The sequence below is a fragment of the Cynocephalus volans genome, chromosome 1 (genome assembly GCF_027409185.1).
Source record: "Cynocephalus volans isolate mCynVol1 chromosome 1, mCynVol1.pri, whole genome shotgun sequence".
NCBI classification, from domain to species: domain Eukaryota; kingdom Metazoa; phylum Chordata; class Mammalia; order Dermoptera; family Cynocephalidae; genus Cynocephalus; species Cynocephalus volans.
Window position 1 is genome coordinate 24,718,763 of NC_084460.1, and position 17,156 is coordinate 24,735,918.

At 48.2% G+C, this 17,156-nt stretch overlaps 1 protein-coding gene across 1 annotated transcript in view; it reads left to right on the forward strand.

Moving 5' to 3' along the window:
* DNAAF9 (dynein axonemal assembly factor 9) overlaps window positions 1-10,368 on the forward strand; it is a 145,957-nt gene extending 135,589 nt beyond the window's left edge. Inside the window, exons 32-37 of the mRNA XM_063100122.1 lie at window positions 2,499-2,605; window positions 2,954-3,028; window positions 5,826-6,031; window positions 6,759-6,824; window positions 7,973-8,066; window positions 8,588-10,368. Coding sequence (XP_062956192.1) covers window positions 2,499-2,605; window positions 2,954-3,028; window positions 5,826-6,031; window positions 6,759-6,824; window positions 7,973-8,066; window positions 8,588-8,700 — 661 coding nt within the window. The 3' untranslated portion in view covers window positions 8,701-10,368. The remainder of the gene's footprint in view (window positions 1-2,498; window positions 2,606-2,953; window positions 3,029-5,825; window positions 6,032-6,758; window positions 6,825-7,972; window positions 8,067-8,587) is intronic.
* Window positions 10,369-17,156: the final 6,788 nt, after the last annotated feature.

Genomic DNA, 17,156 nt, shown 5'->3' on the forward strand with positions numbered 1-17,156 from the left:
ATACTAATACCAGCATCACTTGAGCACTTATTGTGTGCTACATTGTTCTAAGATTGTGCTCTCCAGCGTGGTAGCTACTAGACATATATGGCTACTTAATAAAATGTAAATGAAAATTAATAAAAACTAAATAAAATTTAGAATTTAATCTTTCAGTCACACAGCCACATTTCAAGGGCTTCATAGCTACCTATAGCTAACAGCTACCGTATTGGGACAGTGCAGATCCAGAACATTTCCATCATCATGGAAAGTTCTGTTGGATGAGGCTGATCCAAGAGCCTTGCCTGTGTTATCTCATTTATCCCTTACACCAGGCCTATGAAGTGGATTCTGTTATTACTCTCATTTTTTATAGATAAGGTAGGCAGCAAGGAATTAAATGACTTGTCCAATTTATAGCTTGTAAATGAACGAGCTGGATTTCAAACCCACTTTGTCTGGCTCCAGAGCCTGTTCTCTGAACCACCGTGCTGCACTTGTCCTGGTATAGAATGAACAATTAGTTTCTGCTCTGTCGAAGGTTTAGAGGAAGACAGTTGCTAAAGTCTGGCCAGAATTAATCTCTCATGTTTATTTGGATTATCTTTGTTATCCTTACTCACTTCTCTCAGGCACTTCTCTACATCCTTCACACCACCAATTTTTCATACTAACAAAAAACCAATCATATTACCCTGTAAAAGACAAAAAAAAAAAAAAACCCAGAAGGTCAGTATGTAAAATTGAAGGTTTTCAGGCATATTCTTAGTAGGATCTTCTGTTTTGAATCACATCATACTTGCTTAAACTTAATACTTGGGTAAGTGGGTCATTCCTTATTCCTGAACAAGGCAATTATATCTTAGCTAAAAGGAAACAGATGGAGCTTCTGGGGGGATCCCTCCTCTCCAATGACTGCAGCTACTATCCCTCTTGCTGCCTGCACCTCTGGGCCTGGTCCTGCGGCTCCTGCAGTTGCCACCTGTGTCTAGAGAAGCCCCCTTGTCCAGTCTGTACTGATTCATGGTCAGCATGGCACATGGGGACCTAGCTCAGGGTGCAGACTTACCTGGAGGCAGACTGATGCAGGAGAGAGCATGCTGAGAGGGCTCATTAGAAGAGTCTTTCCCTTACCAGAAAGATCAGTCCTTATAGAGAATCAGAGATGGAAGAATCTCAGAATAATCCTTTGAGCCCTCCCATCTGAGTCCATTCCTAGCAATCAGATAATTTAATTTTTTAACAAGATGGCAATCATCAGCCTCCTACTTATCGCTATACATTACATCTCTCCCCACTAGGATGAGCGCCATTACCTCAGAATCAATAGGCTTTAGTTCCAGGATGCGCTCAGCTCTGTGATGTGCACAAATCCTTGGCCATTTCCCTCCCACAGCCCTCTCTCTTCTCATTGACCCCACTCCCACTTTCTCTGGTAGAACAACTTGTTTCTAGTCTGGGCAGAAACCTTGCTCTCTTCTCCTGGCCACTCCAAATTCCCTTACGGATTCAGATACCACAGAAGCCAGAGAAGCCCACAGTCTCCAAATGACTTGTTTGGATGGGGAGAGAATATGTCAATCTTGCAAAAATATTATGCCACCACCTCACTTTAAAGAAACCACAAAGAGTAAGGTACTTTCAACCATCTAAAATTCAAGACTGCAATGCTGTTTTTAAATAAAGGAAACTAATAAAATACAATAGACTGGAGGGAAATGTTTGTGTCAGGCATGGCAAGGGATCAATATAATATTTGGGAGGCTTGATATTTAAGAAAAGTAACTCAATCCATATAGATGTTGACAGTTAAGAGCAAATATAAATAGCAGTCATGAAAACAGAATCCAAATCAGTAATATTCAGAAATGTAAAATGGTGTCTCGTTTTGATTGACACCTGTTACATTCACCCAAAAATATCTATAATATTCATTGCTGAAGAAATTGTTGTGAAACTAATATACTCATCAACTGCTGGGGGCAGTGTAACTTATTACACATGAGATGGTTACCCCCTTTCTTGGAGTGATTCCAATCATGAGGATTCATCTCAAAGGAATGACAATTCGACAGCTGTGGAAGTATGTGGGGGTTCATTGTGTATGGTCTGCTAAGCTTCTCACAACATGATGGTGAGGCATAGTTGAAGCCCTGAAGGGAGTGGGAGGGGATCCTAAGCAACAGCCCCCACTGTACCAGGAAGGACCCCCAGCGTCAGGTGAGCACTGGCAGGCTTCAAAGGTAGATAAGGTCTTTAACTTCAAAGAACTGCTACTGTAAGGATGTGAGACATTCGTCCTCAGGAAGCCCCTGCTCTAATGGGCAGACATGCTTTCTAATCTCAAGGTGAAAGAGACATATACACAGTTAAACAAGTGTTCTGTTTGCAAAATGGTATACATGTAAAGGGGAATTCAAATATTAAAGGATAAATGATAGATAGTTCAGTGCAAAGTAGTGTATGACACTCAAAGTCCCAATTATTTGTACTTATAGTTTTTTAAACCTCTTAAGGTATGACGGTAAATTTGATGCTGGATCAGTCTTCCCACTAATGGTTCAGATCTGTGTATGGTTTGGCCGTCCCTTGGAGAAGAATCGCTTTGTGGCCAAGTGTAAAGGTAAGCCTTGGCTGGTAAAAGAGTGCCCCAGGTTGTCGCTGCTTCGTGGCACTGTTTCAGTATCCATGTGCTGTCTCTTCTCACCATTTGGGACCAAATGCAGGCAGAGTCCCCTACCTCTGATTGTGGGTGGCCACCTAATTTGATCTCCACTCCGTTGGAAGAGTTTTCCTACCCCTGGGATCAGTGGCAGAGCCACTGGGAAGCAGCGGGGGGTCGGGGTAGAACCTATGAACCGTGGACCCTTGAGTAGGGTCCCTCCCCAGTCCCTAACCCTCTCAGCTGTGCTGCCCCAAACTTGGCCTCTGCTCCCAGGTGGGTGACACCCCTGTCCTCTTCCTCCACCAGCAATTCAATCGTCCATCAAGCCAAGTCCCTTCTCTGGAAACATCTACCACATCCTGGGCAAAGTGAAGTTTTCAGGTAATTGGGGGGTTAGATTAGGGAGTCCTACACTGTGGAGTACTTGCAGTTCATGATATGAATTCGTAGCCTCCACCAGTGCTTTGCAGACCACCAGTGCCTCTCAGACTTTCAAAAACCCTCTCCTCTGGGCCTTACGCCGTTAGGCTCTTCCTTCACCCTTTTCCCCCAAGTGCACACTTTCTCCAGATCCTTCTGCTCTGCTCTTCAGGGGAGGATCTGCCCTCTTCCCCCCGCTGGATGATCTGCTCAGGGCCTCTCCTCACAGCTCCTGGACTTCCTCATTCTGAAGACTTGCACCCCACCCTCTTGAGGCATCTATGGCATCCTCCTGGACCTATCACCAGGAGCTGCCCCAGTGCTGGGCTCTTCAGGTCCAGGTCTCTTTCTGACCAAAGTCTTTCAGCCTTCCATTTGCCTTCTCTTCTGTCCAGTACAGCTGTTTATCAGCCTTAGTCCTCTGGAGGCCTTGCAACCTGATACCTGATAATCTTCTGGGCTTGGGATCCAGGAAGTCCTCAAAACAAGTAGGAGTTGGCTATCTCAACCTTGAGGAAGGGGAGAATATTCCAGGGAAAAGGAACAACATTTGCTATAGTCCAAACGCAGAAAAGGCATATTTCAGGAACACAGGGTTGACTATGGCTGGAGCATGGGGGAGGGAAGGTGGTATGTCTGTTAGGGCATCTTCAGCTGTTATAACAGAAACCCCCAACTCAACTAGCTGGTGTTAGCTATATAACAAGAAGTCAAGCGGTTGGGCAGCACAGCAAGGCTACCGAGGACCCAGGTAACATGTGTCTGTGTTCTTCCATTCTTGGTGTGTCAGCTTGCCCTCAGGTTTCCGCCCCTCATGGTTGCCAGGTGGTACTGCAGGTCTAGGTGTCAAACCAGACACTCTCCAGCCAATGAGAGGCTGACTCTTCCTGTGGGTATCCTTATCAATGGAGACATCTTTTCCTGAAGTGCCTCCTCCCAATTCCTCTGCTGGCTTCTCCTCTCATTGGCCAGGATTGAGTTGCCAATTCCTCTCTAAACCCATCTGCCATGGAGGTATTGATATTGGAGGAAGTGGGGGATGCTGGGTAGGCAACCGTGAGTGTCTCTGGTGGGAACCACTGAGGGTTTAAGGATGGGCCAGAGAAGCCTGGTTTGGGAAGAAGATGGTCAATGTGACAAAATTGTAGAGAGACAGGAAGAGTAAGATATAGCATTTTACAGCAATATAGGGAGACTGAAGTCAACAATAGATTACTGTATAATTTCAAGTAGTCAAGAGGAATATATATATTTAAATATATATATATATATCTTCTTTAAATATATAAATATATATATATATTTAAAGATGACCAGTAAAGGGATCTTAACCCTTGACTTGGTGTTGTCAGCACCACACTCTCCCAAGACAGCCAACCAGTCATCCCTATATAGGGATCTGAACCTGTGGCCCTGGTGTTGTCAGCACCACACTCTCCCAAGTAAGCCATGGGCCAGCCCTAGTCAAGAGGAATTTTAATGTTCCCAACACAAAGAGGTGACAAATGTTTGAGGTGATGGATATGCTAATTACCCTGGTACAATCATTGCACACTGTATAAATGTACCCACATATCACAATGTACTCCATAAATATATACAATTATCATGGGTCAATTAAGAAAAAAAAATTTAAAAAAAAAAATTTCAGAGACAAGTAGATTAGACTGGGAGGAGGGAATAATGAGAAGTTAGTGTTTAATGGCTACAGAGTTTATGTTTAGGATGAAAAAAAAGTTTTGGAAGTAGATATAGGTAATGGCCACACAGCAATGTGCGTGTAATTAATTCACACAGTTGTATGTTTAAAAATGCTTAAAATGGAAAACCTTATGTTATATTTTAACACAATTTTAAAAATTAATAAAAAAGGATGAGGTCATCATGGTTCACATGGGAGAACTAGATGACATAACCTGTATAAAAGCATCTCTGAATGTCTTTAGCCCATACCTTTTGCTTAAATTGTATTATTCTATCTGAGCTTTGGCCGCTTACCCACATTCCCTTCCCTCAGGCTCCCACCGGCTTCAGAGATCCTGATGCCTTCGTTTTCCCTCTCACCCATCACCTCCTTTTTTTCTTTACTTAGATCTGCTATTGACCCCCTTCTTGTTCAAGGTTAACCTGTCTTTGTTCTGGATCCTTTTCTCATCCTGCCTTTTGGTGGGACTTTGCCCTTTTCTTGTGTCTCCAGTCACTCCTAGCCCCCAGCTCTTCAGCATATAACCTGGGCACACCTTTCCTATGCCTGTCTACATGGCCTTCCTGCAGCACTGCTGTACTGTTGACCATGCCCTCCTCCCTTGGGATCTCAGGCCTCTGCTGAGACCGCCTCTCCCCCTGCCCACCAATGGGACTTTCTTTGCTTCTCCTCAGCCACCTCTTCCACAGAGGCGACCCCAGCTACCACCACCTAACTGCATGGATGTCTCCCACTCAGGGTCTTACAGTCTTTCAGATACCACAAGTGCAGAGTAAAACTCCTCCTCTTCTCCTACCTACAAACCTTTTCTTCCCTTTGTATTCCCCCTCCAGGTTAATAGTGTCTACCTGCTCACTCAAATCAGCAAAGCTAGAAACTTCTTTTGCTCCTCACTCTCTTACTCCATTTTTTTCTAACTCACCACCAGTCATGTCAGTTCTCTCACCTGCATTTTCTCATGAATCTGTCCTGACCATCTGCATTGTTACAGTCTTAGTATAGCCTTATCCTTTTGGGGCAGCATCTCAGGGACTAACATTGTTGTCCTTGCAGACTCTGAGAGGACCATGGAGGTCTGCCACAACACTCTGACCAACTCCTTGAGCATTGTGCCAGTTTTGGAGGGACCCACACCACCACCCGCCTCCAGAAGCACACCTCCAGACAGCAGCGGGCAGCAGGAGTGCTACCTTGTATTCATTGGCTGCTCCCTGAAGGAAGACAGTGTCAAGGACTGGCTGCGGCAATCAGCTAAGCAGGTAGTTTCTGAAGCCCAGACAGACTTGGCACAGATGTGACTAGCACAGCTCAGGGCCACTGCTGTTCCCAAGAAGCCCTTCCACTGCCTCCATGATGCCTCCCTACTGGTCTGCACCTCACAGGCTCAGCCAGCACCTTCAGGGATGCTTTGTGAGTGGGAGTAAGCCACTTGTGACAAACTCTGGGCAGACATGATATGTTGTCTACTCCATGAGTCCAGGTTCTCAGCAGGCTTTGGGTACTAAGCCTTTTATCACAGCCTTGGGAGTTTAGCTCATCCTAGAATTCTGGGAATAGAGTTGGCTGGCACCTGGGTCTTTTGTAGATGCTCACTGGGGGCCTGTCTTTATACTGAGGTATGATTGGCCTCGCCTGGAATAGCTCCTAAATGGTGCTTGACTGTGGGACCTCAGGCTTTCCCTTTGACTGCTTGTCTGTCACTGGTGGAACTTAGGGATGAGCAAAAAGACAGGACCATGCCCATTTACAGAAGCACTGGGCTCTCCTCTGCTGCTTGTTCCACACTGACCCGCAGGGCTCTGTGGTGGGAAAGAGGTCTTCTCAAGGGGCAGATGGCAGGGATATTATGTCTAGACCATGACAGCATGCTTTCCCCTCCACTGGGATCTTAGTCATGTAACCAGCCCCCAGAGCTCTGAGCCCTCACCTACCCATATACTCCATCAGCTCTGTTGGGATCTGACCCCTTCCTACATCTCTGCACAGAAGCCTCAGAGGAAAGCCCTGAAGACCAGGGGGATGCTGACCCAGCAGGAGATCAGGAACATCCATGTGAGTGCCCTGCCTTGGGCTCTTCTCTCAGTGGCCCAAGGCTGTCCTTCTAGGCTTGTATAGCTCCATCTTTTGGATTCCCTGAGTGAGGGGGCTATTGTAGGGCATGCTGGAAGTTCTTGCTTCTCTCAGCTCACAGAGGAAAGCTGGCTAAAGCAATCCAGCTTTGCAGCCTCAGTGAGGAGGGGACAGGCAACCCCTGGTGTAACCTGGGCATGAGATTGAGTAGAGCCAGCATCTGTTGGGGGAGTGGGTGATGGGAGGACCTGCCTTGCTACCCTGGTTCAAGCAGCTGCAGAAGACCTCTGTCCAAGGTAAACCACACATAAACCAACGAGGGCCCAGGATAAAACCGTCTAGACCCAGAAGCTGCTCATGGAAGGTTGTGGAATCCTCAGGCCAGTACACAAGTCCTCTTTATGAACCCTCCAAAACTCCAAGCTGGCTCCTATCTTCTGTCCCAATCTACACTCCCACTGGGGCCTTTTCCTGATGGGTTTGGGAGCAAAAGGCTAAAAGGAACAGAGTCCAGGCCCCAGGATGGGCTGTGTCACCAGTCCCAGTAATGAGCAGGTGGGGCAGGAAAGTGTTCTGGGACTGCAGGAGCCCCTGCTTTGGACTTGAGAACCCCTTCATAACCAGCTCCTACAGAGCCTGGATGCTCCTGGGGAGGACAATGTGGGCACCTCAGAAGGCAGTCCTTGTAATGCATGTTCCCCCAGAAGCAGACCTTGAACGGGGATTTGAATACAGGTAGTTTATTTTGGAAGTAAGTCAGGAGACACTAAGTAGGGAAATGTGAAAGTAAGAGAGGGAAGGGCAGAGGAGACTGCCAGGAAAGGATGTCAAGGGCTTGGATCCCCTAACCGGCCAGGTGACAAAAAAAAAAAAAAATGTGTTATTAATCCAGTACCACTGTGAGCATAGGGAGCTTAATCCCATTAGGAATGCCCAGAGTTCCTCACCTGAGAGGCAGGGGAGCCACCGTCAGTCATGGCTTGAGGGTTGCTGGGAGGTGTAATGAATTCCCTGGCTATATAGCACAGTAGGCTGTCCTACTAGGGTAATAGGCTTGCTTATTTGTTTTTAATGAGCAAGTGGATGATAGGAAGTCATCAGATCATTCTAACAAGACTCTCTTCCTACAGGTGAAACGCCACCTGGACCCCCTACCTGCAGGCTACTTTTATAATGGTACCCAGTTTGTTAACTTCTTTGGTGACAAGACTGATTTTCATCCACGTATCCTTGGAAGCAGCTTGGTCCCTGTGTGGAGGCCTGGGGTGGGGAGATGTAAGCTTGTCTGTAAAGTGGGTGTCTGCTGGAGCCCCACAGCCGGGCCCCTGGAGCAGGGTGGTCTCCACATTCCCACAGGCTGGGGCTGGGCACACACAGGAGCAAACCATGGGGGGAGACTTTTCATTTTGGCCTTTTAAAGTTATTAAAATTAGATTTCTTCATTGAATGATTGCTAATGTTACTCTGTGGATTATAATTTGAATGCAGCTGTGGTGACATTTTGAGTTCTCTGTTCATCAGAGTCATCATGACGTGCAAGTCGGAGACAACCTGATTACAACAGCTAATCTGTGAAAATATGGATAGGGCAAAATCGAGACATGGAGTTCTCTCTGTACCCTCTGTGCAGGCCGGGTACTCACTACCTCAGTGTTCCCCTCTTTACCTGCTCACAGGTCTCTCTGGGCCCAAGCAGGTACTCTTGTTCTCCAGGCACAGTGCTGTCTTCCTTAATGAGATGCCAGTCATGGATGAGTTCATGAATGACTATGTGGAAGAAGCCAACCGGGAAATTGAGAAGTATAACCGCGAGCTGGAACAGCAGGAGTATCACGACCTCTTTGAGCAGAAGCCCTAGAGGAAGGCTGGTGGCCCCTCCCTGAAGGGGCTATCTCCTTGGCTATGTGTGCTTGCTTGAGTGCATGTTGTCTTTATTCTCTATACAGTGCTGCAGAGCATCACCTACACCACTGATTTGGGGGAAGGGTCCTCAAGGATGAGCAGACAGGAACTGCCTTGGGTGGGGAACTAGCAGTCCAGGAGCTCTGGGTCTCTGGTAACAGTACCTCCTTTGGGCTGTTGAGGCACTGTGATGGGGAGAAGCATTTGGATTGTGCAGAAGAGCTGCTGGGACTTAGAAGGAACCCTGGCTGCCTGAACTGTGGCAGTGCCTGGAAGGCCAGCTACCTCAGGCCTCAGACACTGCCCCAGGAGATCCCTCATCCCTAATGGACTGCCTGACTCCCCTGCTTAGGCCCCTTCCATTAAGGGAGCTGGTGGCTCTGCTGGCCCTGGGTCCAGTCTCTGGGGGGAGCAGCACAAGCCCTGCCCAAGCCCAACTCACAGAGCCAGGAGCTTGGGCTGAGATCAACAGCTTGTTCTGAAATGAGGGGATTTCCCTTGTGGACTAAACTGAGGGAAAAGGCATGTTGCTTTCCAGGAGTATGTGGCTCTTGAGTTGCCATAAGCAGTACTTTGCCCTTGTGATGGGTTTTTGAACTCTCCTCTGGCATCACTCGCGTTTCCGTAATTCAGGGACAAGAACAAGCATGTTGCCCAAGCCCCATTGGCAGTGCTTTGCCTCACTGTTGAGGGAAGCATCCTGCATCTGGTTAGTCTTACGCCTGGGGTCTCATCACTTATGGGGTGTCCGTCTCCAGCACCCAGCTCTTCCCCCAACCTTGTCAAGGAAGGCCTGCTTTTTAGCTACAAACTTCAGGAAATTCATGCCCCCCAAGCATTTTTGCTGGCCCTGGATTTGTTTGGCTCCTGAGGACCAAGAATGTCAAAGAATTCCAATACCCAAGTTAGAATTCCAGTGGCTTTGTTTTCAGCTGGACCATAAAGCAGAGGGGAATTACAAGTATGTCCCATGCCTGACCTTCGTAATTAGTGTGGGGAATGGGGTGGGGGACACAGGCACTAATATTTAGGTGATGTCTGTCCGGACTTAGCGCCTCAGCTGCCTGGATTGTAAATGTTTTCTGAATCTCACGTTTTTTGCATGCCTTAGGAAGAAGCACATAGGTGAAACCAGCAAAGTTTCAAAGTTTAGTAATGTAGAGGGGTTTTTGAAAAAGGCCCCTGGTGCAGGGGAGAGATAGGATGGAGCACATATGGTCTGTGCCTGGTCACACAGAGGCCTGCATGGAAGTAGCTAAGCAATTGTCAAGGGCTTGTCAGTAAAATATACTTGTACTGGAAAAAACTATTTGTATTTGAAGCCAAACGAACAAAACTCTAAATATCATTGAATAAGAAATCTTGCATCAAGAAAGGCTTCTGAAAAGGTCCATTTGCTCCATTCCTAGCTCCAAAAGCCACTGGTGACAAGGGCCCCACTGTGGAAGCCCAAGTCTGGGAGCCCCTGACTTCTGGCTGGCCAGAGGTCCATGAAGGGCCTGCCTCTGCTTCAGAATCAATAACATAGATCTTAAGTGCAATTGATTAATAAGCAATGAGTTACTGTAGCTTCCTTTAGCTCTACTGAGCTCTTTTTAAAAACTCAAACTTGAGCAGCCTCAGAAAAGGGAAAGGTGGGGTGGGTGGGTGGGTGGGGTTGTGGGAACCACAGGCCATTTCCTCCGGGTGGATTGCTGTGAAGTTTTAAATGATAGCTCTAGGTCTAGGAGCTCGAGCCGTTTTCTGGCTGCCCTAGCCTGGCAGTCTGGCTGCTGCACAAGAGTTTTTAAAGAGGGGTCGGAGCCCGCCCATAAGAGCGGGTCTTCCCACCACGTGGGGCTGTACTACGTGGTGGTTTTTGTTTCTGACAGTTGTCCATAGAAATGCTCTCTCACCAACCCGCCCCACTGTCCCAATTCCTCTTCTCTTAGAGGGAAAACTGATTACCTCAACTTGAATATGAAACTGTGATTGAAAAAAAATCAAAACATTAGGAAGTATCAAAGCCAAAAAGGCGAAACTGGCTAAGGCCTCTATAGACGCTCCTCAGCCTGCTTGGGAGTGTGAAGGGGCAATTGGCGAAAGGGCATTCCTTGGGGAGCACTTGCTGTGCCCCCTGGTGAAGAGGCACACCAACAGTGCACTGTGGCACTGTGTGAGCTCTTTAAGGACTGAGGCTGGGAGGATGCCTCTTCCTGCACTGCCCCTTTGGAAACCTGCAGGGCCTCTTGGTTCTGACTGTGAAATTTAATATCCACTAGATTCCTCCAGGCAGTGCTCCAGGTGGGGGAGCTGGGTCTTAGGCTATGTCTAGAGGAAGGGCCATGACACTGTGTTTTAGCTTTTGACCTTAGAAGTGGATACCAGGGACCCAGTAAAGACATCAGGGATGGGTCCCTAGGGACAGGCAGAAGTCCTCCAGGGGCTTGCATGCTTTTTGCCCACTTTCCTGTTAGCAGCTTCAGTTTTATATCACCCGGAATGAGTGTGATAATGTTGAAGTCGCTGAAGTTATGGGTTATTTTATGTTTTGATATGGGATTTTTCTTTTTTTGATTGGAAGGAGGGGGCAGAAATTGGAGAAAACTGATCATCATAGGAAGGGGCCACTGGCAGGAAGTTGAGTTGGCCCCCCTGAGCCCTGGGGGCTATCTGACCTGAAGCCTGGACACTGGGCCCTTCAGGTTGCAAGAAAAAGTTCCCTGCTAAATTCTATTAGGATTTTGGAGAATTTTTGCACAGTAATAAGCTCTGGATTGCTCTTTGGGCTTCTCAAAAGGGAAAACATTCAACTTAAAGATTGTAAACTGTTTAAGTATTCCAGCCGTGTTGCTGACCTAGTCAGATAGTTGTACCTCAAAAAGTATGTGAGAAATGGCTTCCTCATTGTCCCAGGTTGTCAAATACTAACGATGTAAGAGCTCACTACGTGCCAAAATTCACTTTTATACTCGTTTTTCAGTGCTTTAATATTTGTAACTTAAATTTTAAAACTCATATTTACAAACACTACTGTAACTTCAGTGAAACTGAATTGTGTGATTGAAGCTTTTTGCTTATATAGTATTTATTACACTACTTAATTCAGTAAATATATAAAAGTAGTCTTCAATTTATTTTTATATTATTTTACATGTTTTTACCTGCAGTTGTGTATGTGAATTTACCTTGGTAATTGAGATGTAATGCTAAGGACCAATAAACTTTCACTGAATAAGCAAAGCCTCCCATCATAGCCTGCCCTGTAGACTAAGTACCACGGTGTCCCTGGGGTGGAGTTGAGAAGGCCCGGCCCAGGTCTGGGGACCATCCCTTAGCCCCTGCTGGGGCTCATCTTTGCTGGGGCTAACATACCCCTCTCCAGACCCCAGAGGGGCCGGCAGAGAATAAAGTTTATATGAAGAAACCACCCTGGCTTGAGGGGTGGGCACTTGGGGAGTCCCAGAACCCTGAGAGGGGCTCAGGAAACCAGCTGTGGGCACGGGAGTCTCCCATGCTGCCAGAGAAAAGCCCTCCCACCCCCACAGTTCCTGGGGGCCCTCCTCTTGGACCGTGGTGCCCGGGTGCGGGGTGCCTGTTCGTGGCCACCAACATCCCGCCCCCACCCCCCCTCCCGCCGGGCTGCAGTAGGAGTCAGGCCTTTACAGGCTGATCAGTCAATTCGTTTCAGCCTGGTAAGAGCTATGCGAGGTGGCCAGCCCCTCAGTCCCACTTTGTAAATGGGGGGCAACTGAGGCACATAAGGGTCCAGTAACTGGTGCAGGTGGCAGAGCCACTGCCCTCGCCCACATTGTCTGAGAGCGCCCTCGCGGCAGTGAGCATCTGGAGGCGGGCCTTGGAATCACAAGCTCTAAGGGGGAGGTTTGCTGAAGCCCGAAGCCTGTGGAGCTCTGAAGGAGCCAACTGTCCCCCTGTGGCCCAGGTTCCGCTTGCCTCATGGTTCCCGCAGCAGGTGGTGTGACCCCACCGTGACCTGCATGCACTAGGCTCCAGCTGGCTCCTATCCTTCCAGCTGGGCTGGGAGGAGTATCCACTGGCCTAAGGGGAAAAGGGCTGAGCCCAGAGGAGTGCCCATCACAGGCAGTCGGTCCACAGAGACCCTGTCTCCTGTCATACCCATGTAAGGGGCCTTGGGACAAGGGGCAGTGCTCCACTAGGCAGATTTTGGAAGGTGGCCCAAGGGAAAGGGTGTAGCTTCTTCAGGCAGCCTCCCTTAGATGGGTGAGATTGTGGTCTTGGGTTTGGAAGTTCTATGTGATCAATTAATCAGGGACAAACCAAATGCAAAACTGCACGGAGGGGCCTGATAGGCTTGGTGGTTGGCAACAGGATCAGCCTCACAATCCCTTTCCCCAGAGCCTCCTGCATCCCCATCTTGCAGGCTGCCAGTTTGAACTTGACGGAGCTCCTGTTCTTGCCTTCCATGAAACCTCCAGTCTTTGGGAATTAATCCCCAAAGAATTGCCAGGGAGGTAGAGAAGACAGTAGATAGTGGGGGGGGAAATAGTGGGAGGCTTCCGGGCTGTATAAGCTTTGAGGGCCAGTGGGACTTAGAGGTCAGGAAACCTGGGGACAGAAGAAGGGGCCCGTCTCCCACCTGGATCCACAGTAAGGACAGAGGACTACTGAAACCTAAGGCTGCTTGACAGAGTGACAGAGCGGGAGCCCCAGAATCAGGGAATCCTAGTGGAGTAGATGTGGCAAGTGTGATTTCGAGCAGAGGGTTTCATGTGGAGCTGTTGAAAATCGCAGGGCTCTCTGAGGAACACGGAGAAATATTGATGTACTAATTTTTATCATACAATCTAGGGAACAGTCATGCCCAAAGAAAACAGGACCCACTTCCAGCCCATGACGGAAAGGGATCAGCTAGGTTCCTTATAAAAGGAGACCAGAGTGGTACCAGCCACACATCCATCTGGGCCCAGGTGCTCAGATGTCATCACCCTTGGTGGCCTCCCTCTCCCCTGGCAGTGTTTCCTCTGTACCTCCAGCAGCTCGAACACCCTGCAGGCAAGACTCAAACTCCCTTTCCAGAGGCATCCCCAAAGTCTGCGGTCACATTCCCATTCCTGAACCAGTCACAATGGTCAGTAGGAATGAAGTATTCTAATTGGCCTGGCCAAGAGTCACTGTGCACTTCCATGGGCCCCACAACACCAGGCCCATTTGGGAGCTGGGTCCCCCAAAGAAGGGCTTTCTCCCCAAGGCCAGCATTGCATATCACCCCACAGGCTGTTTCTGAGCATTTCTGTTAAATCAGATACCTACTTCATTTTTTTAAAATGTTACTTTCTGGTAGTCTTTTCTAATACCAGCAATAGGAATCACAACATTTTTCTATAGTAGTGATGATGATGATGGTGATTTTTTACCAAGGGAAGAAAAAGTTTAAATTGAAAACATTCTATCTACTAAGATAATATCTCCCCTGCAGATTGAGAAGAGACCACCATTTGGTTTTATAGTGTCTCAGCACACTCAGGGGTACAACTGTTCCGTGGGAGCCTGTTTAGGATACTTTTTTTCCTTAAATAAAAGCATGGTCATGTAGACTGTAAAGTGCGGGATGGGCTGCTGTTGTGGAGGTGAGAAGTGGACCAACCTGAAAGCCATTTCGAAGGAACAATTGGCAAGACAAAGTGACTAATTATATAAGAGCGAAGGGGATGACCTCAAGGTAAAAGTGGAAAAAGCCAAAGTGGAAAAAACCAATGTTTTGAAACAATTGCAAAGAAACTTTTTTGTTTCATTCTCTAAAAATTTGAAGAAAAATAAATGTGTTTATCCACAAATTATTCCTGTTTTCCCAAGGCCTCTGCATTGCTAAATTGACCAGCTAAAATAATTACTTTAAAAAAAAAAGTCTTATCAGGGTCAGTAAATTTTATGTCAAACTAATAAATGACTATAGATCTATAAAAAATGAATACCAATCAAATAAAGTGTGAATATGTTTCCATTTTATCCTATAATTACTACTGCTTTTCCTGCACAATAAAGAAGTTTGTTTTCTTCCCGTGCCTGGATATTTTAAGAAACTTTACATCTCTATTCTGAAATTTCATGCCTGGATGCATGTACAAATAACAGAGAAATAAGGACAACAGGAAAAGGAAAGATGGTTTGATAAGGAAGATTATTTCAGTTTGAGACTAAAAATTCACAAAATTTCCAGCTAAAAAGACTCCATTTCAAGCTCTTTGTTTCAGAGATAGAAAAGATGAGAGATCCAAGGAAAGCTGGAGCTCTTGCCCCAGGGTGCTGGCCTTGGCCTGCCCACTACCTCTCCCTACCCAGTGCATCCAGCTTAGTGGAGGAGCTGGTGGGAAGGGTGGTCTGCAGGGGGGCCTCCCGCAGTGTCAGCCTGGATGGTGAGCTCGAGGCCCCTGGGATGGGACTAGTGAGAAGGGGAGCCGTGGGTGAGGAGGACGTGGGGGACACAAACCTGAGGAGAGCAAGGAGGGTGACAGGCCCACCTGAAGGACAAACACACAGTCCTGGTCTCGGGGGGCTCATGGGCTAGTCGGGGAGACGGGACTCAGGCAGTACAGTAAGAAGACTGAAGAAGGTTGTGCTACAAAGTTCGGGGCCATGAGAGTCTGTGGTTAAAAGAAAGCAGGAATCTACTTTGGATGGTGTGGCCAGGGAAGTCCTCAGAGACCTGAGGGATGGAATGGGCCACGGTAAGAGTAGAGACATGAACTCCAGGTACAGAATATCAAGGCAGAGGGGGGCTGGTTGCGGTGGGAGAACAGCCATGGTTGCTGGAGCAGCGCTCCCCACGAAGCAGGAAGTATAAGATAAGGTGGGGAGATAGGCAGCCCCCCCATCCCCCACCCCAGTCTCCTGTAGGCCACAGGAGGGAATTTGGGATTCTTTTCTAAATGTGGGGGAAGCCATTGGAAGTGGAGAATGATTGTAGGGGAGGACAGAAGTGGGAGCAAATCAGAAGGCCAGGTGGTGGGTCATGGAGGTGCAAGGGGGCAGACTCAAGCTCTATTTTGAAGGTAAAGGCCACAAAATTTGCTCATGGATTAGATGTGGTGAGTCAGGGTAATTCCCGGGTCTGGAGCTGCTGGGTGGATGGTAGACTCAGGAACCCTATTTTGCATTAACTTCATTTTAATTGTGTACGTTTTAGCCATTCAGGTTGGTGGGGGGAGTGGTAAGTAGGCTGTGGCACGTGGAAGTCAGGAGCTCAGTGACAAGAAAGAGGAAATTTGACAGCAGTGGCTGGTAGAGACCGTGGACAAAGGGAAAGATGGGCAGGCCCAGGTGGGAGGAAGAGAAGGAAATGCAAGAAAGAGGAGGCATGCATCACGCTGTGTGCTGTCTGTCGAGCAGGGTCGGGGGCAAGAAAGCTGAGGCGGACGTGACGAGAGCAACTTCAGTGGGGTGTTGGGGACAAAAGATGGGTATGAGTAGGTTGAAGAGAAGTGGTGAGAGGGGTGTGGAGACAGGATAAATCTTCGAAGTTTGCTGTTAAGTGTAGCTGAGGATTGGGCTGTACTGGTGGGGAAGGGAGTTCAAGGGAGTGTTTCTTTTTTTTTAATGAGACACGATACAGTTGATACAGTTACTTCTCCAAGTTCTAAACCCTGCGGGCAGGATATGTGGCATAAGGGGAAAACAGTCAAAAGTGCTTTGGAAAGTCCTAAGTATCTTGTGGACCCCAGTGATCATGATTTGGTGTCCACAGCCCAGTGAAGTCTGAGACCCCAGGAGAGGGAAAGAGGGCATGTGTGTGCCTAAACCTGCCTGCCTGTGTAAGGACCCAGAGGGACACAGGTGGGGAGACCTGGGCACCTGTATTTGCCCTCAGCCTCTGATCTACACAGGATAGGAGGCGGTGGGAGGACTGAAGGAAACAGGCTCTGAATTTGGGTCAGAGTCTGGAGGCAGCAGGGGTGCGGGGCCTCGGGATCTCTCCAGGGGAACCAGGGGAACAGAACTTCAGGGGCAGTACACCGGAGGCTGAGGCAGGGAAGGAGTCAGCGCCAGTTTCTTTGAGAGATAACCAGGGAGAAGGGGACAGAGAGGCGTTTGCAGGCGACGGGGGGAGGCATGGCTGGGGTCTCCTCTTGCCTCAGTCAGCTGAGGGGTGAGGTCCTCAGAGGAGGGAAGAGAAGCTTGTGGTAAGGGGAGTAGGAGTCTGTCCCTCCAAGCCAGGCAGTTTCCTGGAATAGGTGGTTTGGAAGGACCAGGTGTTTGGGAGCTGCTGGAGGCAGATACAGAAGCCAAGGCATTCCCAGATGGGAGAGGCTAGGGAGACAAAGGTGGCTTTTCAGGGGTCCAGCCCCTTTGCCTTCCCACCTAGCCTTGCTCCCTGGGCAACATCAGCCTGTCTGTTCTTCAGCACCCCCTCCCCCTCCACCATGCCATCCGCAGGATAGGACACGGGGAGTCTGG